Genomic DNA, 24,896 nt, shown 5'->3' with positions numbered 1-24,896 from the left:
TGTTAAACTCTGCAAGTGTCTTTAACCACTGAGCAATCTATTTTTTTTTTTTTTTTTTGGTTTTTTGATGTAGGGTCTTACTGTAGCTCAGGCTGACCTGGAATTCACTATGGAGTCTCAGGGTGGCCTCGAACTCACAGCAATCTTCCTACCTCTACCTCCTGAGCGCTGGGATTAAAGGCGTGCGCCACCACACCCGGCTTCAATTGTGGATTTTTAAAAAAAAATTATTTATTTATTTGAGACAGAGACATGGAGAGAGGGAGAGAGACAGAAAGAGAGAGAGAGAATGGGTATGCCAGGGCCTCTAGCCACTGCAAATGAACTCCAGATGCATATGCCCCCTTGTGTATCTGGCTAACGTGGGACCTGGAGAATCGAACTGGGGTCCTTAAGCTTTGCAGGCATGTGCCTCAACCGCTAAGCCATCTCTCCAGCCCCAATTCTGGATTTTTTGAGGTAGGGTCTCGCTCTAGCCCAACCTGACCTGGGTAGTTTCAGGTTGGCCTCAAACTCACAGCAATCCCCCTACCTTGGCCTCTGGAGTGATGGGATTAGAGACATGCACCTGGCAGAGAGAGAAGGAAAGAGAGGGAGGGAGAGAATGGGTGCACCAGGGCCTCTAGCTGCTACAAATGAACCTCAAATGCACGCACCACTTTGTGCGTCTGGCTTTATGTGGGTACCGGGGAACCAAACTGAAGTCAGTAGGCTTAATGGCAAGCTCCTTAACCACTAAGCCATCTCTCCATCCCCATTTTGGACTTTTAAATGTATAAACATGTATAGTTTATATAAACTAAACATGTATAGGATCAACTCTATATTTGCTTTATAAAAAGTGCATGTGTGTATTTATGTACATGTTGTAACACATCCCTTTCTCTCTCTCACCCTCCCTCCTTCCCTTTCTTTTTTCACTTTGCATCTGCCTTTACACGGATGCTGGCGAGGCTTAAATTTGGATGGCAGTCTTCCAAGTAAACACCTTTAACTGTTGAGCCATCTCTCCAGCCCTGTATCTTACTTTTTTACCTTAACTCTTTTTTTACATGTGTATGTGTGTGTGCATGTATGCATATTCATGTGTGTGTGGATACACATGCATGCATGTATATGGAGGCTAGATGATAATGTTGAGCCTCTTCCTTAGTTGCTGTCCACCTTATTTTTTTTTTTAGTTTTTTTTCCTTATTTTTATTTATTTATTTGAGAGCAACAGACAGAGAGAAGGAAGCAGAGAGAGAGAGAGAGAGAGAGAGAGAGAGAGAATGGGCATGCCAGGGCCTCCAGCCACTGCAAACGAACTCCAGATGCAAGTGCCACCTTGTGCATCTGGCTTATGTGGGTCTTGGGGGATCAAACCTTGGATGGGGGTCCTTAGGCTTCACAGGCAAGTACTTAACCGCTAAGCCATTTCTCTAGCCCTGTCCACCTTATTTTTGAGACAGGGTCTCTCACTGAATCTGGGACTCGCTGTTTCTGCTACACCAGCTTGCCTGCCAGCCCTAGGTGTCTGCCTGTCTTCACGTTCCCAACACTGGGATTACAGGGGTGCGCCGCCATGCCCAGCATTTTATATGGGAACTGAGATCCAAACTCAGGTCACTTTATTCATTGAACCATTTCCCCAGGCCCAACTTTAATCCTTTTTAGATCAGAAATGTATACACTGTCATGCTATGCAACAAGAACCTAGTAGACTATTTCATGTATAAATCACAAATTCCAGGAGCTCTTTAACTTCTCTTGTGGCTATGATTTTATTTTTATTTTTAATATTTTATTTTTATTTATTTATTATGAGAGAGTGAGAATGGTTACACCAGGGCCTCTAGTCACTGCAGACGAATGAGCCACCATACGCATCTGGCTTAAGTGGACATTGGGGAACTGAACCTGGATCCATAGACAAGCACGTTAATTGCTAAATCATCTCTCCAGCCATATTTCTAATTGTTTAAATATTTTTATTTATTTGCAAGCAGAGAGACAGAGACAGAGAAAGAGAGAATGAGCATGCCAGAGCCTCTAGCCACTGCAAATAAAACTCCAGACACATGCACCACTTTGGCTGGCTTTACATGGGTACTGGGGAATTGAACTGAGGTTGTTAGTTTTTCAGGTGAGCACCTTAACCACTGTGCCATCTCTCCAGCCCCCGACACTAGTTTGTTGTTTATTTGTTTGTTTGTTTTTGTTTTTGTATTTTCGAGGTAGGGTCTTACTCCAGCTCAGGCTGACCTAGAATTCACTATGTAGCCTCAGGATAGCCTCGAACTCATGGCAATCCTCCTACCTCAGCCTCCCAAGTGCTGGGGTTAAAGGCGTGCACCACCATGCCCGGTGACACTAGGTTTTAATAAGCTTATATAACTATATTTCATGCACCTAACTCACACAATAGCACCACCTTAGCAGCAGAGCACGCTGTGGAGTTCAGGTTGAGATTGGTGTCTGACTGGAAGCTGGGCTCACTTCAGTCTCTACCAAATTCTTACTGACCTCACACCATCCCAACTCAAGATTTTTTTTTGAGAGAGAATGAATGTGCCAGGGCTTCCTGCCATTGCAAACAAACTCCAGATGCATGCACTCTATGCATTTTGCTTTACATGGGTGCTGGGGAATCTAACCTGAGCAGTCAGGTTCTGCAAGCAAGCACCTTTAACCACTGACCCATCTCTCCAGCCCCCTAAAACTCTTAAGTCAGGGACCATCTCTATTTCTCTGGCCCCTTAGAAATAGGCATTTGTTTTCATTTTTACTTGAATACAATAAACAATGCTTTAATAAACATACCACTCATATATTTTGTGTTTAGTTTCTGTTGGACAGATTACTAAAGGTTAGACTGCTGGCCAAAGAAGGAACATTTATAAATTTTGATATGTACAGAAATTACAGCCAGATGCAGTGGCTCCTGCCTTCAATCCCAGCACTCAGGAGGCTGAGGTAGGATCACTGTGAGTTCAAGGCCCACCTATAACTACTGAGAAAGAGCCTTGCAGAATTGCACCCATTTATACTCCTACTAAGTGCGTATGATAGTGCTTACATTTACTTTACCCCCACTAACACCAGGGGCTGTCCCAGGGTTTTTATTTTTGCATTCATAATTACAGAAGAGGTCTCTTTAAACCTTTTTTTTTTAAATTTTTTATTTATTTGAGAGCGACAGACACAGAGAGAAAGACAGATAGAGGGAGGAGAGAGAGAATGGGCGCGCCAGGGCTTCCAGCCTCTGCAAACGAACTCCAGATGCGTGCGCTCCCCTGTGCATCTGGCTAACGTGGGACCTGGGGAACCGAGCCTCGAACCGGGGTCCTTAGGCTTCGCAGGCAAGCGCCTAACTGCTAAGCCATCTCTCCAGCCCTCTTTAAACCTTTTGCATTTCTTAACTTGCTTGGTTTCCTATGCATTTGCACTATGCATTGTCTGTGAATTATTCCCATGTCCTATCCCAGTTCTCGCCCATAGGCCGGCCATTCCTTGCCTCTTTGCACACCCCCAATCTGAAACACCCCCTTCTAATCCCTCTCAACAGAGGAAATGACCCACAGGACAAGGGGAAGTGATGAATGGAAGCAGGTTCTGAGGTATTGGGGTGAAAAATGATCCCAGTTGGACATGTCTGCCTTCAAAGGAGCCTGCCCAATGGGGCGATGCTTACCTGCAAAGATTGGATTGCTAATAGCACCATTTCAGGCTTCAACAGGAAAAGTTCTTTCTAGTGGGGAGAGGTTCCCGGGACCCTCATTATTCTGTTGAGTCTGTGTTCACTCTGCTATCACAATAGAGTGTGCTTCTGTTAGTAAAGGCAACTGCTTAGGACTTCCTATCACAAGGCCTTTGTCTATGCCTGTCTTTCACATTTTTGCACATTTACTTCAGGAGTTAAGAAATGCAGGCTAAAAATGATGTTTGTCATAGCATTGCTTATTGGACCAAAAAATGAAAGTCATTTAAAATGTCCAACACCAGAGAATGACAACTTAGCAAATATATCCTAACATATCTGGTTACAATGTTATATTTTTTTTTTTGAGATAGATTCTCACTCTAGTCCAGGTTGACCCAGAACTCACTCTGTAGCTTCAGGCTGCCCTTGAACTCACAGCACTCCTCCTACCTCCGCTGGAATTAAAGGTGTGCGCCCCCACACTCACCAGTGCAACCTTTTCAAATGATGCTGAAAGCATCTAAAGGGAAAACACTACAAGTAAATCTGTGCAAACCCTCATAAATAATTATGCTTGAGTGAGGAAATATGAACCATTTTTTTAATTTCGGCTTTGAATTTTTGGGCATATTTCAATTGGGGGAAGTGACCATATGTTGCTGTTATAATCAGAAAAGTTATCTTTAGATATATATGTGTAGAATGTTAAGAAAGTACTTGATGCTATATTGCTTACATTTGCTGCTTTTTTTTTTTAAATAGTTTTTCTTTATTTACTTGTAAGGACAAAAAGAGAGAGATGACAAGCATGGGTGTGCCAGGGCCTCTACTTACTCCCACCAAATTCCAGATGCATGCACCACTTTATGCATCTGCCTTTACGTGGGTACTGGGGAACTGAAGCCTGGGCCATCTTGCTTTTGCAAAGCAAAACACCTTTAACCTCTGAGCCATCTCTTCAGCTTATACTGCTTACAAATGATTCCCTTTTAACCTGGAAACATCTGAGAAGTCCACACAATCCAGCCTTACCAAGTGCTCCTCTCAGTGACTCACACTCGGGGAATGCACCACACCTGTCTGGTGACTGGGCACTCAGAGGGCAGTGACATCCACTTCTCCACCCACTTTCCTGCCAAGTTTGATGGGAAAAGAACGTGCAGAGGAGAGAGCACCCCGACGGAAGGCCAAGGACTGCGATAACCAATAAGCTTTCTAGAAATCTCCTGGGTGTTCTCCCTGCCTCCAAGCAGGTTTCAGTTCACTAACCACAACAGAATGAATCCATTTTTGTCCTAAAAATTTCCTGGAGAAGGACTTTGAAGACACAGGCTTTGGGTCCCCTCACAAAAACCAACCACGCATGGGAAGGCCCTTCAGGCAGAGAACACCCAGCCCATCAGGTCCAGAAGCTGTAGAGGTCACTTACTTGGCTCCTGGTGATGGGGCCCTCCGGGACAGCGGTACCCATAGTTCTGCAGCTCCTGCGGGGAGGGATGGGGAGGCAGCATCTGGGCCCACAGCGGGTATCTCTGAGGTTCGAGCTGTGGGAACTCCCGGGACCTCAGAGGCCCGGGGAGGTCCTGGTACCCAGTGGACGTGAGGGGCAGCGGCCTTTCCAGCTGCCGGACACCCAGGATGTCCTGAGGCTGGGAGGAGTCGTACCCCGTGTCCGTAGTGGGCAGGTCTGGGGCCGCACGATTCCTTTGTAGCTGGGGCCTGTAGTGTTGGCCACCATCAGAGGAGTGACTTTGGTCTGATTTAACAGAGTCATGGCCCGTGTCTGGAGACGCGGCTGAAAGCCCAGATCCCAGCCTTCGATTCCGTTTTTCCACCCATGACTCGGGAGCTCGGACCCCAGGCCCCAGCTGGCCCTCCTCGGAGAAGCCCCAGGGGACACCCTGGGCCAGATCGGGATCCGGATGTCTTCGCAAGAAACTGTCTTCAGCCTCCTCCAGGACTCTGGTGCGCAGGCAGGTGACCCGCTGGGACACGGGCAGCTGGTGACCTGCAAGTCTTAGGGGAGCGTGAGGCCAAGGAAGATCTCCCGGGGCACTGGCAGGGGCTTGGGGCGCCTGCAGGCCGTTGGGTGCCACACTCCCTGCGTTTGGAGCAGGTGGGTCCCGTTCCTCTTCCAGGGAATGTTCTGGGATGGGGTTCAGCAGCTGGCTCGGGTACAGTTCTGACTCGTCAACCTCCACGGGAATGCTTCGGTTCATTCTAGTTGCTGAAACAAGAGAAAACGAGCCACAGTTTCAAGATCACGGCTTGGAGTCCCCATTTTATGACCTTAAGGGACCTCCTGCAGGATGTGGTTTAAATTAACAGCACTGTGGCACCACTGTACTTTCGGGGCCCCAGTCACATAAACTTTTCTTATCCTCTAGACAAAGGCACTTAGGCTTGTTAAGATACTTCATCTGGAAGGCGATTCAAGGAATGTGACCAGAAGTCATCTTGTGGTCGAAGTCACCAGCAAAGGGGAAACATGGCTGCAAAACCAAGCACCAAGTACCAAGGAGAGAGAAATTATCATAATGCGGATTCTCTGTGTGTGTTTGGAATGCCTGATGAAATAAATACCAGCAACTGATTTGGGCTGATCTCCACAATATCCTATTAGCTGTTTACAAGAAAAAGCAGGGGTCAGAAAAATATGTGTACTCAATTGCTATTTTGTGTACCAAAAGTAAATGACTAAACGTATTCCTGTGTGTGTGAGTGTGTACACAATGTGTAGTGGGCACGCAGACACACACTGGTTAAACCCTTGAGGACGGGCTAAGGGAAAGGAGTGGGAGGGAGAACTTTACCTTTTGAACTTTAGCTGTTTGCTTCTCCATTTAACTATTGCTTAATTGAAAAATAAATAAAGATGTCTTAGAAAAAGAAAGTACCAGTTTAAAGCACATTGAAACAGGTCATTGTGACATTCTCCACTTAACAACTCGAGGTCATTTGGAGGACTTATTTACCTCTGGGCACTGTGCCCGCAGTGAGGGCAGCCGTCACCAAAGACCCGCTAAGGCTACCCCTTTCAGAGCAGAGCTTGCACTCCAAGCAATACTGCTTTTATCTATAAAAATCGACCCTTAATCGACTTAGTACCATGAGAAAAGAAAGCTTCCCTCTCCTTATCATTAGTTGCTTGCAGCGATGATGGCTCTAGGGAGAGCTGAGCAAACGGGGTGGGGTGGGAACACTGGAGGTTCACAAGAGGCTGTGGAGCAAGGAGGTGGGGGAAGTCCCAGAGGTTCATTCTACATGAGGCTTTTGTACATAGCATGCTTCAAATACTAGAGGGAAAAGGGTGTGTGGGTGTGTGTGTGTGTGTTTAAATTCTGGCTCTGGATCCATGCAGAATTTCAACCGCAAACGTTTACTGAGGGCTTACTGTGCCTAAAGTCACGGAGTACATAAATTATTGTAAGGCAGCTTTTGAAGAGTAGGAATTCACTTTCTCTTATACCCTGTATCCAATCCAATGGAAATGAGACAGCACACATTTTGAAATGCTCCCCGTTTACAGAGATGGGCCAGCAGTTTGCCCCCAGATGTTTCTTTTGCTCCCCTGTAGTGCTGGGGTAGACCCCAGGGCCCTGCCCATGGTAGGTGTGTGTCCACCACTGAGCCACACCTCCAGCCTCTACCTGATGTTCTTAACCACTGAAGGCTGAGAGAGAAGGATCAATTGAGTAGGCGTTTGAGACCAGCTTGGGCAACACATCAAGACACTGTCTCAGAAAAATAACAATAACGAATGAGAAGTCTCACCACTCCTCTGTGCCAAGGGAACTATGACACTTCTCTCACTCCACCTGGCATCAAATTAACCTACTTGCTGCCCAACAACTCTTGTGCTGTTACCTAGCACCATCCAGCACTCCCAACAACCCTTGTACTGTCCCCTGGTACCACGGAACACTCCTAACAGCCCTTGCACTGTCCCCTGGTACCAGGAAGCACTCCTTGGGCTTCTCACTGCTGGCTGATGCCTTCTCTTCCCTCAGCCTTTCCTTCTCATCTTCTTTCTTCCTAGGACTTCATGTGTGTTCCTCAATTTGGCTTTGCATAGAAGAGACCTCACCACCTATGTTGGTCAGAACTTGCAAAACTGAATGAGAACCTACCAAAAAAACATAATCATTTCAATGTTTTACTGCTGTTAAGTGCCTGCCACGGTTCTCTTTCCTTCCTGACACTTTGTCTGCAGCTGTGAAACTGGATACGCCGCACAACATGCTCCTCGGCGGGTCAGGAAACAAAAGTATTTTCTCAAGGGTGGCTGAGTGTTGTGTAATCTGTTCTCATCTATGAGCCTGAGGAACCAGAGGGCGAAGAGAAAGGACAGCCAGCTCACCAGAGGACGGGATTCTGACGGCTCTTTCTGGCCCCATGATTCACTACCATTGCCAAGCCCAAGGCACTTCAGGTACAACTGTTTTATTCTCCCTGAGTTTTTTTTCTCTCTCTCTTTTTAAAAGGATTTCTAAAATATATATATATATTTACTTGAGAGACAGCATGTATGTATATGGGCATGGCAGGGCCTCTAGCAGCTGCAGATGATCTTCAGATACATATGTCACTTAACTCATCTGGTTTTATGTGGATACTGGGGCCTGCGTGCTTTGCAAGCAAGTGTCTTTAACTGCTGAGCCATCTCCATAGCCCATCCCTGTTTCTTCAGAGGTGAATGCCTGGGAAGTACTTCTGACCAAAGAGCAAACCAACCAACCAACCAACCAACCAACCAACCAACCAACAAAAAGCCCACTTTGCAAATTTGACTCTTCTAATTCATGGGCCCTCAAGGGGCTTCGAGGAAGCTAATATAAAGGTGACAATGTGGCCATCTTCCATGACTGGAAATCTGAGGTCCAACCTGTGGCTACTAAAAACCGGTTTGAAAAGGAGTGCATGGCCCCTCCAGTGAAGGTAAGTAAATCTGGCATAACAATGAAAACTGCAGTTAAACTGCAGGGTTGGTAATTACAAAAATAAAATGGACCCTGATATATATATCACTATCAAGAGTACAGACAGCAATAATTACAGAATCTACTATATGTCCCAGTAGTTACAGAACCTACTATGTGTTCGACTCTGTGTTGTCTAGTCTCCCTTCCAAGGCATGACTAACATGGTTTTACTTTTTTAGAAACAGTGTCAAACTAAGGATTTGCACAAGGGTGTACAGTGAAAGATATGACCTGTAAACAGTTCCTCTCTCAAGTCATGTGTGATGCAGCTGAAGCAGGAGAACAAATGGGAAGCGAAGGTCCCACTGCAGGGCCTTTGAATGTGTTGTTCCCTCTATTTATTTATTTGTTTTAACATTTTGTTTGAGAGAGGGAGAGAATGGGCCTGCCAGAACCTCTAGCCACTGCAAACGAACTCCAGACACCACCATGTGCATCTGGCTTACGTGGGTACTGGGGAATTGAACTGGGGTCCTTAGGCTTCGCAGGCAAACGCCTTAACCACTACAACATCTCTCCAGTCCCCCCCCCCAACCCCGTCCCTTTTTAGCATACTCTCCCTTGCACATACCTACAAGGCTCACTTCCTTTCTCCTTCAGGGCTTTCCTCAGCTAGCTCTGAGGGCTCCCTGCGCATGCTTGCTAAACCTTCCAGCTCTTCCTTTACCCCATCCCCCTCTGGTTTGCCTTTATCATTTTATAATCTCCCCCAGGATACATGTTATGGTATTTTTAAAAAATATTTTAATTTTATTTATTAGAGAGAGAGAAAGAAACAGGCAGATAGAACTATGTAAACGAACTCCAGACACATGTTCTACCTTTTACATCTGGCTTATGTGGGTCCTGGGAGGTCGAATCTGGGTCCTTTTGCTTTGCAGGCAAGCACCTTAACTGCTAAGCCATCTCTCCAGGCTATTTTATGGTGGTTTTTTGTGGGTTTTTTTTTTTTTTTTTTTTTTTTTTGGTTTTTCAAGGTAGGGTCTCACTCTAGCCCAGGCTTACCTGAAATTCACTATGGAGTCTCAGGGTGGCCTCGAACTCACAGCGAGCCTCCTACCTCTGCCTCCCAAGTGCTGGGATTAAAGGCATGCGCCACCACGCCTGGCTCCATTTTATGGTATGTTTGACGTAGGGTCTCTAGTCGAGGCTAACCTGGAACTCACTCTGTAGTCCAAGCAGGTCTCTAACTCGTGGCGCTCCTCCTACCCCGCAAAGGTACATTTTAAGGACATTCAATTCTTGTCTGTTGCCCCTTCCTTCATTCCAGAACACACCCTTCATGAGGACGTGGTTTCTGACTGTCCCTCCTCAGCTCCAGCTTCAGCACCCTGAACTGTTCCCGGCACAGGGAGGCACTCAGTGAAAATATGCTGCGTGAAGAAATAACTGATGTCTACACAAGCAGGCACAGGTCTGCATAGCTGGAAGGGTCACAGACAGAGTGCCAGGCTCCATGGGGGCTAGCAGGGAGAATCTGATGAGCCATGTCCTCGGGGCTGTTAGAATGGTTCCACATGGGTGACCTTTTCCCTAACATATGCCTGGGCTCATACCTAGAAGATCCTGCTTACTGGCTGGGTTGTGACAGCCCTCCCCTCTAGAGGAGTGGGTCTGTCTGTACATTACAGTCCCAGGCCCCTGCCAGGACTGGCTGAGAATGGCTGCCCCTGCCCAGCCTCCCTGGGCATTTGTGGAGACCTGGATGCACACAAATGTACATGGGTTTGCAGCTGCTATCAAAGGTGGATGTTTATCAGTTTTGTCATTAACAAAATATTGTAAAAATATTATACTTGGGCTGGAGAGAAGGCTTGGCGGTTAAGTGCTTGCCTGTGAAGCCTAAGGACCCCAGTTCGAGGCTCAATTCCCCACACCCACGTAAGCCAGATGCACAAGGGGGTGCATGCGTCTGGAGTTCATTTGCAGTGGCTGGAGGCCCTGGTACGCCTATTCTCTCTTGCTCACTCCCTCTTACCCTGTCTGTCTGGTGCTCTCAGATAAATAAATAAAAATAAACAAAAAATTAAAAAAAAATATATATATATATAATGTTTTAAGAAGTCACTCAGTATCTCACTACTGACAGTCAATTCCGCTTTTTCCCTCACTTCTTCCAGGTTCTCTCAATATGCTGTCCACGGGGTTATGACCTTGGTGTGTGTGGCCTGAATGCTCCTCCTTGGCAGACAGGCAACCCTGGAGTAGGAAACTAGCTGATCCCTGAGAAGACAGGAGGCTGTGAGCGGGCACCTCGGGTTCCCCCAGCCTGCGCTGCTCCTAACAGGGGATTGGTGTTGAGCTCAGGAGGCAGTGAGAAGCGGGGAGACCTGGAGGACAGGGGCCATGCCGATCACTTTGTGACCTGAGGGAAGGGAGGGGCTGTGAGGAAATCCTGGACGGTTTCTGGTTCAAAAGTCCCCTCTGAGCTCCAGGGCCACATGCCCACACCTCACACTTGAAGGCCATGAGGCAAGAGCAGGGATTCCGTGCATTGCTCACATCCCTCAGGTAAACACATTCTCTCCTGCTTGGCCGGGAGGAGGGGAAGACTGTCAGAATCTTAACCACTGATGCCCTTTGACCTAGTAACTTCGCTTCTAAGCGTTTCCTCTGCAGACATGACCATGGGGTGTGATCCAGACGCCAGGAAGGTAAGTGACTCAGCAAAGACGAGAGACAAGCCACAAGTCCAACACCCCTGTGGGATCTCGGGACTGTGACTGTTCTGTATAGAACAGTTTAATCCCGTCGCGTGTGCTTGTTCCCTTGTTGTTTATTTTGGTTGGTTTTTTCCCCACCACCACCACCACCACCAGCGCCCCGCCGAGGACTGAATCCCCAACGCCAATCCCAGCACATGCAACAGGCGCACGGATCCGGGATGGAGAGAAAACGCAGGCAAGCCCTGTGCGGGGCAGGTGAGATGGCTCCGTGTGCGAGAGGATGGAGTTGGGCTCTCCAGGGCGCCTTCCCCTCCCAAATGGCCAAAGCTGAAGTCCCCCCAAGGGTCCCCTCATGGGGGATTTAGCCAGCCTACCTCCTTCCCTGAGCACAGGCGAACACCCCACGAGCTCCTCTCCCCCTGCGCCAGTCTGCCATGCCCCACGGCCATGGATGTGAAAGGCCAGGTGCCCACCAAGCTCTTCTGGCCTCTTTTCCTGTATCTATCTCATCTGCTTGCTTTCTATGTAAGCATCTTTTCTCTTTCTCTCTCCTGCCTTTGCTGTCTTTCTCTCCCCTCTCGCTCTTCCCTCTCTTCTTGGCTCACACCCAGCTCCCCTCCCCTTGTCCCACTTCCCAGCCCCTTGCCTACAACTCCCACCTCGAGCCATCAATAAACTCCTTATTCCCAAGGGGATCTCAGCCGTCTCTTTTGAACCTCTTCCCATCCAGGACCCACGAAAAAGCTGGACATGGCCACACACGCCTGCGACCCTGCGCTGAGCAGAGACAGGAGACTCACTGGGGCTGGTTAGTCAGCCAGTGTCATGGAAAACTCAGCCCTGGGTTCAGGGGGAGGCTCAGCCTGAAGGAAATTAGACTGAAAAGTAGAGGAGGACACCCAGTGTCCACCCGTGGCCTCCACGCCGTGTTCAGAGTGCATGAGCTGGCACACAAATGTGTGTGTGCTCTCTCTCCTTCACACATACCCAATACTGTGTGCACAAAGAACCAGGGTGAACCCATGAGACACAACACACAACAACCCCATGCACACACCCACACCAAAGATAAAGCAAACAGGCACCTTAAAATAAAAGCACAACAGAACTATTCACAGAGGGATGAACACCGCGGGGACTGGATGTGGGCTCCTCACAGTTTAGCCCCAGGGACACAACCAGCTGCCACCGCTGTGCAGGAGCCTGGGTCATACTCCCCCTCTGACCCTAAGGACAGAAGCAGCTTCTCTTCCCTGCTGCTTCAACCTGCTGTGAGCTGGTAGCTATGGTTCCAGACCTACCAGCCTTTCTCGTCTCCTTTCTTTACACCTCTGCTGTTTTCTCCATCTCTGCATATAAGCCTCTGGCTTGTTTCCTTCTCCCCTCTTAAGCCTGAGACCCCTTTTACCCACCCCACCCTCACCAGGACTGGCGTGGCAGACAAGATCTTATCTGCACGGATCCGCGCGGGCCTTTGCAGTCTCAACAACCCCGTGACAATGCGCCCTTGATGTTCCTCTCACAGAGACCGGTGCTCCTCCCTCCCACTTTTTCTCTGTACACAACACAGTCAGCCTCCTTGAGTTGTCACCAACTCTGCCCAGCGCTTTCCCAGCATCCTTTTCTTCAACCATCTAGCACATTCTACACTAGATTACTAATGTCTCAACACAGAACCCAATAGTTTTTACAACACACCTTTCTGATCTCACACTACATCGAAAGGCTTCTTTTCCACGTCCTGCCTACCTTCCTCTCTCCAAGTCCGTTAGGATGCCTGGCCCCTCTCCCTCCTGTGTGTGTGTGTGGGGGGGGTCTCTCTCAAGACACACATTACAGACCCAGTGCTCATGTTCACAGTCCGCTGTGGCTGACTTATAGGTGCCCTTACGCTAAATCCATAGGTTCTTCTATGATGTGAGACCACACAGAACAGAAAACCTCCCCAGGTGGAGATAATGTGTGACCTTGACAAAAATCACTTAACTTCTGAAAGACATGAAAGAAATGGGAACACTTGCCCCAAGGGGTACGGTGTGGCTGAGAGGTGATATCAAGTGTCCCGTGGAGACGCTGGCTGCTATGGGACTCTGAAAGTAATGGCTGTTCTGTTATTCTTACTCCAGTAAGTGACTTAGCTATGGAACTCTTCTATAGACTCTGTCCCATGGTGTTACACCGGGTACTAACAATATTATCTAAGCCAGATATGGAGACTATATCTGCCTAACCAACCTGTGTCGGGGAGAGTCATTTCCAGAACATTTAATTCACATCATCTCATTTGGTCCTTAAAGCCAGCCTGGGCCACAGGCTGGGTGAAGCTCCCGTTTTGTCATTTCTACTTTACTATACATTAAGATATAATACATTAAGAGTGATCTAGTAAGTATCCTTTTCAAAGTGAAGGGAAATCTAGTCTATGGACTAATATAATAACTTGAGTAATTCCCCCAAAGAGCTGAGGCCCAGGGCCAACACACTTTTCCTCAAAGGACCACAAAAGCATCGGCTCTGCTTTATGAGCCACATACTATATCTGTCTTATATTCCACTTCGTTTTTGTTTTGTTTTGTTTTGTTTTGTTTCTCTAGGTAGGGTCTTTCTCTAGCCCAGGCTGACCTGGAACTCACTCTGGAGTCCCAGGCTGGCCTTGAACTCCTTCTATCTCAGCCTCCCAAGTGATGGGATTAAAGGCATACATCATCAGGCCCAGCAGATCCACTACATTTTTTAAAAACAATCCTTTAAAAATGTAAGGCTCAGTGATTGAAAGTGCTTGCTACAGAAGCCTGAAGGCTAAAGTTTGAATCCCTAGAACCCACATAAAAGCTACACACAGTGGGGCTGGAGAGATGGCCTAGAGGTTTAGGTGCCTGCCTGCAAAGCCTAGGGACCCAGGTTCAATTCTCCAGGTCCCATGTAAGCCAGATGCACATGGTGGCACATGCATCTGGAGTTCGTTTGCAGCAGCTGGAGGCCTGCTATGCCCATTCTCTCTCCCTCTCCCTCTCTCTCTGTCTCTCTCTCTCCCCCCAACCCCTCTGCCTCAAGTAAATAAATAAATAAATTTTTTAAAAAGCTACACACAGTGATAGAGACATCTATAATTCCAACACATCCACCACAAGATGGAAGGCAGAACCAGGAGAGCCCAGGAAGTTCACAGACCAGGTTTTCTGACATATGCAGTAGTGAATAACTAGAGAGACCCTGTTTCAAACAAGGTATAAAGTAAAGACCAACACCCCAAGGTTGTCTTCTGACCTCCACATGTGTGCCACTGCGCATGTGCCCCCATACACAAATGCATACCAAAAAATATATTCAAATGATTCTTCGCAATAGGCAGATAGAGCTTGTGGGCTACCTTTGGCCCCAGGGCTAGAATTTACCAACCTCAGACATAAGGCAATGCTGATATATCAAACACAAACCTAATGAAATGCTCTTTCTTAGCTATCACTGGTTAATAATTGCTGAGTGGTTATTATGTGTGAATGATTGTTCCAAGTGTTTCATATATATTAACTCATGTAGTCCTTACAGTGATCTAAGTTTGACAGGTACTGTTGTTGGCCCTATTTTATAATGGGGAAACAGGCATGGAAAAGTTAAGAGATTTTCTTTTTTTAATTTTTTAATTTTTGTTCATTTTTATTTATTTATTTGAGAGTGACAGACAGAGAAAGAGGCAGATAGAGAATGGGCATGCCAGGGCTTCCAGCCATTGCAAACGAACTCCAGATGCATGCGCCCTCTTATGCATCTGGCTAACGTGGGTCCTGGAGAATCGAGCTTCGACCCGGGGTCCTTTGGCTTCACAGGCAAGCGCTTAACCACTAAGCCATCTCTCCAGCCCAAGAGATTTTCTTAAGGTCATGAGGCCAGTAAGCGGCTGTTCGGTCCCAGAGCCTATGCACTAAATGTTTGGCATGGACTGGTATGGTTCTTTGAGAAGGAGAAAGCAGCTGGGGACAGTCAGAGAGCCCCCAGAAGCTCTGCAAAAGGTGTGTTTCAGACTATTCACCTTGACGGAAAGGGGCCTAGACACACACCACTGGTGTTCCATAGAGCACTGCCAGGCGGGAAACCTTTTGGCTTTCCTCATGCCATTACAATGGAGGAAGCTGCAGAGGCATCTTGATTGGGGAAAGCACTTGATTGGATCTCATTAAATTTTAATCTAAACTGAATTCAAAATAAATTGAAACCTGGTTGACAGAGCATAAACAAAGGGTGATGATAAATGGCAGTGCAGCCGGAGAGGGGACAGCTTCCAGGGGACGTCTCCGAGGAAAGGACGGATGGGATTTAATGAAGGTGCTATGTCCCAGGAAAAAGACAAATAGCACAGCAAGACCAGAGGACAGGCAGCCTGAGTAATTAGGAAACCACGTGATCAGCTCCCAAATAATGACGCCGGCTGTTCACCTGTTTGGAGTAGCCCAGGTTGATCCTGAACTCACTATGTAGCAGATGCTGGTCTTGAACCTCTGAATCTCCTGCCTCTACTTCCCAAGTGCTGGCATGCACCACCATGCCTGGCTGGATTTTATTTTATTTTATTTTTAACATTGTTTGAGTCATGGATAGGATTGAAGAATCCTACAGACATGAATATTTTAGGTGGATATGAGAAATAAACACATACATATTTATAGTTGGAAGGATCTTAAAATCCAATTTGGATCAGGTACTTTTAATTAGAGAGTCGGGCTGGAGAGATGGCTTAGCGGTTAAGCGCTTGCCTGTGAAGCGTAAGGACCCCGGTTCGAGGCTCGGTTCCCCAGGTCCCACGTTAGCCAGATGCACAAGGGGGCGCACGCGTCTGGAGTTCGTTTGCAGAGGCTGGAATCCCTGGCACGCCCATTCTCTCTCTCTCCCTCTATCTATCTTTCTCTCTGTGTCTGTCGCTCTCAAATAAATAAATAAATAAAAATTAAAAAAAAATATTTTAATTAGAGAGTCTCAGAGTAACTTTTTTTAAGTAAAAAAATAAAATAAAATTAGAGAGAGAGGGAGGGAAGGAGAGAGAATTGGCAGCCAGGGCCTCAGCCACTGCAATGGAACTCCAGATTCTTGTTCCCCCTTGTAGGCATGTGTGACCTTGTGCTTGCCTCACCTTTGTGCACCTGCCTTATGTAGGAATTGGAGAGTTGAACATGGGTCTTTAGGCTTTGCAGGCAAGTCCGCTAAGCTATCTCTCCAGCCCCAGAGCAACTTTTTTAAACAGAAATTATTTAAAAACCATTTTGATCTATTTGCATACATATTGACTTATTATTGCATATATTATATTTATTTATTTGCATAGCAAGGGAGAGAGAGAGAGAAAGACAGGGTGCAACAAGTCCTCTAGCCACTGCAAAGGAACTGCAGACACATGTGCCCCTTTGTGCATCTGGCTTTATGTGGAAATTTAACCTAGGCCATTAGGTTTTGCAAGCAAGTGCCTTTAACTGCTGACTAAAGCCATGTCCCCAGACCTCCATAATAATTTTTGTTAATGTATCGAAAATCATGGATTTTTAAAAAAATCTGCAAATTCATTAATGTTGTTTGTTTACTGCCCAAATGCAAATTTTTCCCAACATTGATTTATGTAGTAGAAGCTTGGTTTGAAGTGAGCTGTTTGGCTCCAATTCAAACTCCAGAGAACAAATGCTTCCAAGTTGACTTGCAGAATTTCCCTGAGAGTGAAGTTGTTCCATTAGGTTTGCCAGAGGATTGGAAACCATCTGAGCCCTAGAGACAAGGGGATACGGACTGGTCCCTGGACAGGACCTTGCACAGGAAGCCTCGCACCAGACTGAGTACAATCTGGAGCTAGCTCTGAGTCACTAAGGGAGGTAAAATTGTCTTAGTGGGAACAGACTGCCTGCTTCCATCCAGCTCCAGTCCTTTTGTTGTATTTTTAAATTTCATTTCATTTCATTTATTTGAGAGAGAGGAAGAGAAAAAAAATGGACATGCCAGGGCATTCAGCCACTGCAAATGAACTCGAGACACATGTGCCACCTTGTGCGTCTAGCTTTACATGGGTACTAGGGAACTGAACTTGGGTCCTTGGGCTTTGCAGGCAAGTACCCTAATCACTGAGCATCTCTCCAGCCCATGTGCCCTCCTCCCTCCCGGCTTTGGTTTACTGTTTTTAGATAAGATAGTCTTTTTAGCGCCCATTTGTGATCCCTAATTCAGTTCAAGGGAAGAAGAAACAGAAAGAACGAGAAGGGTGCAGAAGAGCGGAGAAGTAAGGAAAGCAGACAACCCTTTCTTGTCATAGGAGAAAAACATATTTAATTTGTTTAGATGTAGTAAGAGAACAAGAAGCGAAACTGCTAGGGATGTAGTTGCCTATTCAAAGCCCCACATAGAGCAGGCCATGGCGGCATTTGTAATCTCAGCACTGGGGTGATACAGGAAGAGCAAGGTCATCCTTAGCTACATAAAGATCTGAGGTCAGTTGGGGCTAGAGATGCTGCCTCAATAATAATAACAACAGCACGGTAGTGTGAGAGGCATCAGTGGAAGGAAAGAGAAAAGTACACACAGGGAAAGGCGTGCAATTACACGGGATAAGCCAGTGTGGTCAGGGAGTCTGGGCAGACAGAACTAAGCAGGAAGGGTGCTCAGAGGTGGGACCAAGACCTGTTGACCCTGGCAAAGAAGAAGGTAACTCACAAAGCTGGGCACAGGACACCAATGCAGCAGAGGAGAGGCAGGTTCAGCTGAGGGAGCTGCGAAGAGCCCAGGCAGCCTAGGTTTGTGGGGATACTCCAGGGGGATCCACAGCCTGGACGAGAGCTCCAAGCAGATCTAGCCTTCCAAACAATTGATTCCAGCGGCCTCGTCAGGGAACCAGGCCAAATCTGCACAGCACTAAATGCCGCCACACGGATGACAGGCAGGTCTCCAGGAGGGCCTTCGGGCTCACAGGAACGGAGCAGGCAGAGAAGTCAGGCCTGAGCATATGTGGGCTCTCAGAGGCCTGCTGGGTAGGAGACAAGGAATGTCAGAGGGGGAGAGGAAAGCCTGGGTTTCATGAACTAAAAATATCTTGGTGACAATACATTGGGAAGAAATAGGAGAGGCCTGGGGGACAGCGTCTAGATTCCAATCATCAGATGTGTTCTCATGGAAGGCCTGCTGGATTGTTTTGATAAGGAAATGTGATCAAACATTAGGGGTCACTTAGTTGGCTCTGAAAGGAACTGGAAGTTTAATGTGCCTCATCTGTGTTCTTGCTGCAGTAGCAGTTGACTGCAACTCATAGATGTGGGTTTTTAAAGCCTAATCGAAAATTGCTTGCAGCAGAAAGATGATTTGAATTCAGGATACATCTGAGATTTCCATTCGGCAACATGTAGAACATTGATTTAATTTAGACAAACTACCCCACCATAATCTATCTTGCTGAACGCCTGCTTAAAGGATGCCTGCAAATACGACTTCCTCCCTTCTTTTAATTCTCAGCACATTTGAAAAGTCACTAACCCTTAATCCTGAGAGCTGCCGGCTTTAACACTTTCTATTACAGCGTCTGACGTGAGGATCCCTGAGCGGGAAAGCTTTCTTTCTGACATACTGCCGCGTTCTTCAACCCTCATTCCTACTTCGCCAGCCAGGCCCGGGACCAACTTGGAGCAGCAGCACCAGATTAAGAACGTCTGTGGCTGTGGCTGGGGGCTGGGGGGAGGCTGGAGAGATGGCTTAGTTGTTAAGCGCTTGCCTGTGAAGCCTAAGGACTCCAGTTCGAGGCTCAATTCCCCAGGAACCACATTAGCCAGATGCACAAGGGGCGCACACGTCTGGAGTTCGTTTGCAGTGGCTGGAGGCCATGGTGCACCATTCTCTCTCTCTCCCTCTTTCTCTCTTTGTCTGTCGCTCTCAAATAAATTAACAAATAAAAGAAAAAAAGAAAAAAAAAGAATGGCTATGGGGCTGGAGAGATGGTTTAGCCGTTAAGGCATTTGCCTGCAAAGCCAAAGGATCCCAGTTTGATTCTCCAGGACCCATGTAAACCAGACGCATAAGGGGGTGCATGCATCTGGAGTTCGTTTACAGCGGCTAGATGCTCTGGTGTGCCCATTCTCTCTCTCTCTCTCTCCCTTTCAAACAAACAAATAAATAAACTATATTTTAAAAAAAGGAAAACGGGGCTGGAGAGATGGCTTAGTGGTTAAGCGCTGGCCTGTGAAGCCTAAGGACCCCGGTTCGAGGCTCGGTTCCCCAGGTCCCACGTTAGCCAGATGCACAAGGGGGCGCACGCGTCTGGAGTTCGTTTGCAGAGGCTGGAAGCCCTGGCGCACCCATTCTCCCTCTCTCTTTCTCTATCTGCCTCTTTCTCTCTGTCTGTCGGTCTCAAATAAATAAATAAAAATTTAAAAAAAAAAAAAAGGAAAACGAATGGCTGTAGTGGCTGAAAGCGAGGCTGACAGCTGAACAACCTCTTACCCTGGTTTCCGATGAAAATACATTGTGATTTGGAAATAAAAAGTCAGGAACTCACCACAGGTGAAATATGTTGAAATTCTTGTCCTCTTTTTCCCAGAGGAACGCAAAGAAACATATAAAAACACCATGAGGACTACCACATGGCCTTGACCCCCGCCCCCACCACCCGTGTAGCAACACCAACCGCAGCCCTGCATCCGCTCCTCCCAGCCAGCTAGAGCCTGTGGGAACTGTCCTGGCAGGAATTGCTCAAAAGAAACAATAACAATTTTTTAAAGCAGTGGTTCAGAAAAGGTTAAGATTCAGTATATCCGGCATTTAATAATGGGTCCAGTCACGGTCAGCAGCCTTACATGGAGTGGGGATGTGTTCCACAGGTTCCTAAACCCTCCCATTAAAGGCTCCACACACCCAGGGTGGCAGCTCAGTCAGTCACTGGCCAGCCACTTCTCCAGCCTGCCTCGGCTCCCAGCAAACCCACGGGGTGATGCTCTCTGAGTAACCCAAGTGGGATGTGAACTAAATTCTAGAAATCCCCAGTTTACCCCAAGTGGTCAATGTCAAAAAATAAAAAATAAAAAGATGCCGCAACTCTAAGCAGATTTTCTGTAAACTGCAGCTGCCCAGCCCCCACCATCTACCCCAAGCTGCTTTACCTTTGGCCTGGAAAACAGAAAATCACGTTTACATGCGAGGAGCCCCAAGTTCCTCCAAGGTATCTGATAGCATGCTGGGCTCTGGGGGCTGGGAAAGCATAAAGAAACAAAGGCTTCTTCCTAAGCAACTAGTAGCAGGAGACAAAATTTATATGTGCAATAATCAAGAAACCAAACCCGTCTTCTAAGACCACCCATCACGGGCCTCCTCTGGGACTGCCCTTGTTGTGTTAGAAAGGAATTCAGACATAATCATGTTAGTACACACACAGGGAGAGAGAGAGAGAGAGAGAGAGAGAGAGAGAGAGAGAGAGAGAGAGAGAGAGAGAGAGAGAAAGCGCGCGCTGGGGAGCCAAAGAGAATTGCCTAAGAAATAGACCCACAGCAAGTGGAGGGGGAACTTAGAACCAAGTTTCCTCTCTTTTTGAATGACTTATTTGGTCTCTTTTCTCCCATTCCTTTAAAAAGAAATCCCCCTATTCTGAAAGACCACCTTGAACAAGCACATCACGAGAAGCAAGGGCAGCTTCTAGGATCAAGAGCTGGCACTTCCCTCCCTGTGTCCTCCTCCCCGCCCCCCCCCCCCAGGGCTCCATCAAATGCCAGCCTAAGTCTGGCAGGGAGACTTGTGGAGGGGGTCTAGGGAGGCCCAACCCAGCCCAGAGCTGAGTGAAATTTCCTGGCCCCCCCAAAAAATGTGGTGTTGATTTTTTTCCCCCAGCATTAAAACAGAATACAGAAAATTTGGGAGTTCTCCTTTCCATCTTGCCACTGACGTGTTTCTGGGGCTGGGAGCCAATTACTTAATCCTTGCCTCCACAGGCGGCTCCCTGGAGAAAGAGCTTGCGAGTTTCTGTGTTTAAACACCGGGTCTTGCTGTGTAGTCCCTGGCTGGCTTGCTGGCCTGGCCTTCAACTTACTAGGTAGATAGGACTTGAATTCCTGATCCAAACTTGGAGGGGCCATGAAGTACTCACACAAATCGTTCCCAGACGGCTCAGAAACCCTCAGGACCCTGCGTGGCACTCCTCTGCTCAAAGAGTTAATCTCCTTTGCTGGTCTGAAACACTAACCCAGACCACATTCTTGCTGGAGAAGCTTGCTGTCATTTTCTCAACCCAAGCTGGTCTCCAGATGAGGTAAAGGTGGGGAGGAAAGCACGGGCAGGACATTCCGGCAAAGGAGGAAACAGAGTGGACTGCAAAGTGGGTCATCAGTTGGGGGGAGTGGCAGGCACCACCAAGATCACTTACCAGAGATCACCAACCACAGACAGACAGATGGGCCCCGGTGGTGGTCGGCTCTGCTCTCCCGGCTCCACCTAGGCTGGCTCCCTCCCTCTCTCCCTCCCTCTCCTGGCCCAGGTAAGGAGCAGAACCGGCTCCGAAGCAGGAAGTGGAAGTCGTATGCAAATCTCTATGAGGCAGGCTGGCAGGCGAGGAAGCCTCCCTCACAGTCTCCCTGTGGGCTGTGAATCAGCCTGAGAAGTCACTTTAGTCTTAAAACAGAAACCTCCTTCAGTCACCAGAAAGAGCCAGTGACCTATTAGGCTGCATTTTTTTTTGTTTTCTCCACCCAGCTGCTAAAAACTGTGAGGAATGCGGGGTCTTCCAGGTGGCGGCAGGGCCTGCTCACCTGAACAGTCCTGGGAGCTTGAGCTGGAGGCCGAGGTGGCAGGTCAACTAGGAGTATGAAACAGGACTTCTCACTAGCTGTCGACCTGCTTAAAATGGCATTTACTGCCCATACCACCCAAAAGGGATTACTGGTATGTCCTGCAAGAGAGCATATGAGCGCGCGTGTGCGTGCACACACACACACACACACACACACACACACACACACACACACACACACATCCGCTGACCTCTTCTGTCTTCCCATTCCATGGCCTCAAGTTTCTTTCTTTCCTTCCTTCCTTTCTCTCTCTCTCTCTCTCTCTCTCTCTCTCTCTGTCTCTCTCTGTGTGTTTCTTTTTTTCCCTCCTTTCCTTCCTTCCCTCTGTAAGGTTCAGGAGTGACCAAGACCACGGAGACCACACTGAGGCAAAGGTGAAAGTTTTTATTTAGGGAAAAACAAGAGCTGACAGGATTGACTCTTCAGAGGGGAGCAGTGAACTTGGGGTTACAGATAGTGGGCTTTATAGAGCTCTTCAGTTGGGGGAAGGTGAGGAAGGGAAAAGTTAGAAAAAAAAAAAAAGGTTTCTTTAGGGGAGATCTAAGATAGGCAGGGTGTGACACCTTAACAGTAACCTGGTGTCTTGAGAGATAAGGGGGCAAGAAACCTAGACCTGGGGCATTGTTAGTCAAGGAAGGGGTGATGGCTGGGCGGTTCCTTGAGGAATGTGGATGACCCACTCCCTGGTGTCTGTTGCCCTCCTGCTGTCCTCAGTGACTCCATTTTGTCCTGACCTGGCACCTTCCTCCCTTCTCCCTCTCCTCTTCCCTTTCTTTCTTTCCCTTTCCATTGTTTAATCAGTAGCCTACAGAATATATTGCACCAAGTGGATGCCGGAGGCAGATCATACCACAGCAATGCCTGTAGATAATATAAACCCAGGTGATGGAAGCCATGTCTGTGGTACCTTCGGAGCCAGAGAGCCACAGTCACACAACCAGCCAGCGGGCTTCTCCCTTGGCTTGTTTGCCTGTTGAAGAGGTCCCCGGCAGAGGCAGCCCATGCAGCTGGCGTCTCTCCACTTTCAAGCAGGGAACAGATCCTAAGTGTCCCCAGACAGGTTGCACCAGGGAATGTGCATAATAAGAGTAATGAATATTTAGTTATTCATTCATACAAACATAGAAACAAGGTCTGAGATGTTGTTTAGGAGAATATCTTATCTTGCTTTTGCCAAGATATTTGATGACACACAGAGAGAAAGAGATTTCTGTTTATTTGTTAGCACCTAGCACACTGCCCAGATCACTGGAGGCAATCACTATATACCTGTTTAATGATTAAGTTGGAAATGTCTGCAGTAAAGCCTGGCCTGTGATCCCAAAATTTATTACCTTGGCCTTAAACTTTCTGCTTCAAAACTATTATTAGAATAATCTTTTACTGGATGGGAGAAAATAGCATTCCTTGTGGGATGGTTGAAACAGGATAATTTTTTAAAAGCTATCAGTGTTAGGAGATGAGAACAGAAAAAAAAAAAAAAAACCGGCATGGCAAGAGCAGGAGGGAAAACATATAGGGGGAGGGGAAGATGTTTTCATTTCCTATAGATGTCCTTAAACGGGTGGGGCGGAGTCTCAAAGGTGCTTTCACCAGGTTCTGCCTTGGGAGTGAGGAGGTCTTCTTCCCACTCTCTAGCCCTACCAGGGGTGTGAGTCTGAGGCCATGGGAAGTGTGCCCAGGTGTTGCTAGTACTTGCTGTGAGCCAGCCCCCTTCCTCTCCACATCTGTCCTTGGGGAATGGGATAATGGCTCCTTCCTCTGGGCTCCTCTTAGGAAGGATGTAAACTGTTTATAGAGAGCCTCCCAGACCTGAGAAACTTCTATCTGAACAGTCCTGAGGCCGTTGGAGTGAAATATGGAAGGGGGCATGTCAGGGAATCTGGGACATAAACACCTCTCACCCCAGAAGCTTTTAGAGGGCTTCCAGATGGCCACATTCAGCTTTTAGTGGCCATCCAGGGAACAGCTCTGCCCTGAGGACTTGTTTGCACCTTTAATCCTCCAAGCAATCCTGTGAGATACAGCTCCTGTCATTTCTACTTCACCTTCGAGGAACCCAAGGCTCAAAGACATGGAGCAACTTCTCGAAGGGCACACAGCTTGTCCTTGGAGAAGAAATCAAACCCAGAGCTGTCTCACCTTCAGGTGGGTATTCCTCCTCCCTCTCCCTCCATTGCTCAGCCCGGGTGCTTTACTTGCTTTGCACAACAACATTTGACAGTGCTGAGGAGAAAGGAGGTGTGAGCAATAAGAAGGTGGGGCCCCAGGCTGTGCCGGTCACCATGGTTCTGGGTTTGTACCCTGACCGCTGCTGCCAGAGTAGCAGGTAGAGACTTCCAGATGTGCCAACCCCTCCTGCCCACTGAAAGGCCAGAAGGAAAACTTCATGTTTGCCAGGTTCCCGAGTATGCTGCGTCTTGGTCAGCTAGTATGATTATAACAAACAGCCTACCAGAGAGTGAGCAGCTTAAGTAGGCAGCTTTTGTTTTTTAGTATAGCAGGCTGGGGAAGTGCAAGACCCCAGCAGATTTGGGGTCGTTTAGATGGTCTTCTCTCTGTGTTCTCATATTGCAAAGGAATGCTGGAAGGTCCTGTGAGGTCTCTCTCATAGGGAGCTAATTCCATCCCCGAGGGGTCTGCTGTCATGACTTCATTACCTCTCACAGGACCTAGCACCACCACATTGGAGGGTGAGATTTCACCGTGTGAATTTGAAGAGGGAGAGTCATAAAGATTTGGCTTATAGGGGCTGGAGAGATGGCTCAGTGGTTAA

At 47.6% G+C, this 24,896-nt stretch overlaps 1 protein-coding gene and 1 long non-coding RNA gene across 7 annotated transcripts in view; one reads left to right on the top strand and one right to left on the bottom strand.

Moving 5' to 3' along the window:
• The window catches only part of Traf3ip2 (TRAF3 interacting protein 2), a 53,333-nt gene extending 31,122 nt beyond the window's left edge, over positions 1 to 22,211 (bottom strand). The window contains exons 1-2 of one of the 6 annotated variants that reach the window (XM_045154091.1): positions 22,079 to 22,211; positions 5,112 to 5,909 (exon numbers count right to left, since the gene is read on the bottom strand). In XM_045154091.1, coding sequence (XP_045010026.1) covers positions 5,112 to 5,901 — 790 coding nt within the window. In that variant the 5' untranslated portion in view covers positions 5,902 to 5,909; positions 22,079 to 22,211. Of the gene's footprint in view, positions 1 to 5,111; positions 5,910 to 18,014; positions 18,325 to 20,443; positions 20,565 to 21,420; positions 21,602 to 21,696; positions 21,980 to 22,078 lie in introns of those variants that run through there. The other 5 variants (XM_004660639.2, XM_045154093.1, XM_045154092.1 and 2 more) reach the window with 5 other exon arrangements.
• On the top strand, positions 7,726 to 10,087 carry LOC123462087. Its single transcript, XR_006638107.1, has 3 exons — positions 7,726 to 8,114; positions 8,373 to 8,620; positions 9,935 to 10,087. It is a non-coding gene; the product is annotated as an uncharacterized LOC123462087 (long non-coding RNA).
• Positions 22,212 to 24,896: the final 2,685 nt, after the last annotated feature.

Source organism: Jaculus jaculus, chromosome 7, assembly GCF_020740685.1.
Source record: "Jaculus jaculus isolate mJacJac1 chromosome 7, mJacJac1.mat.Y.cur, whole genome shotgun sequence".
In the NCBI taxonomy this organism is placed as follows: domain Eukaryota; kingdom Metazoa; phylum Chordata; class Mammalia; order Rodentia; family Dipodidae; genus Jaculus; species Jaculus jaculus.
The sequence above is the reverse complement of the archived record's forward strand: the minus strand, read 5'-3'. Positions and strand labels throughout refer to the sequence as shown.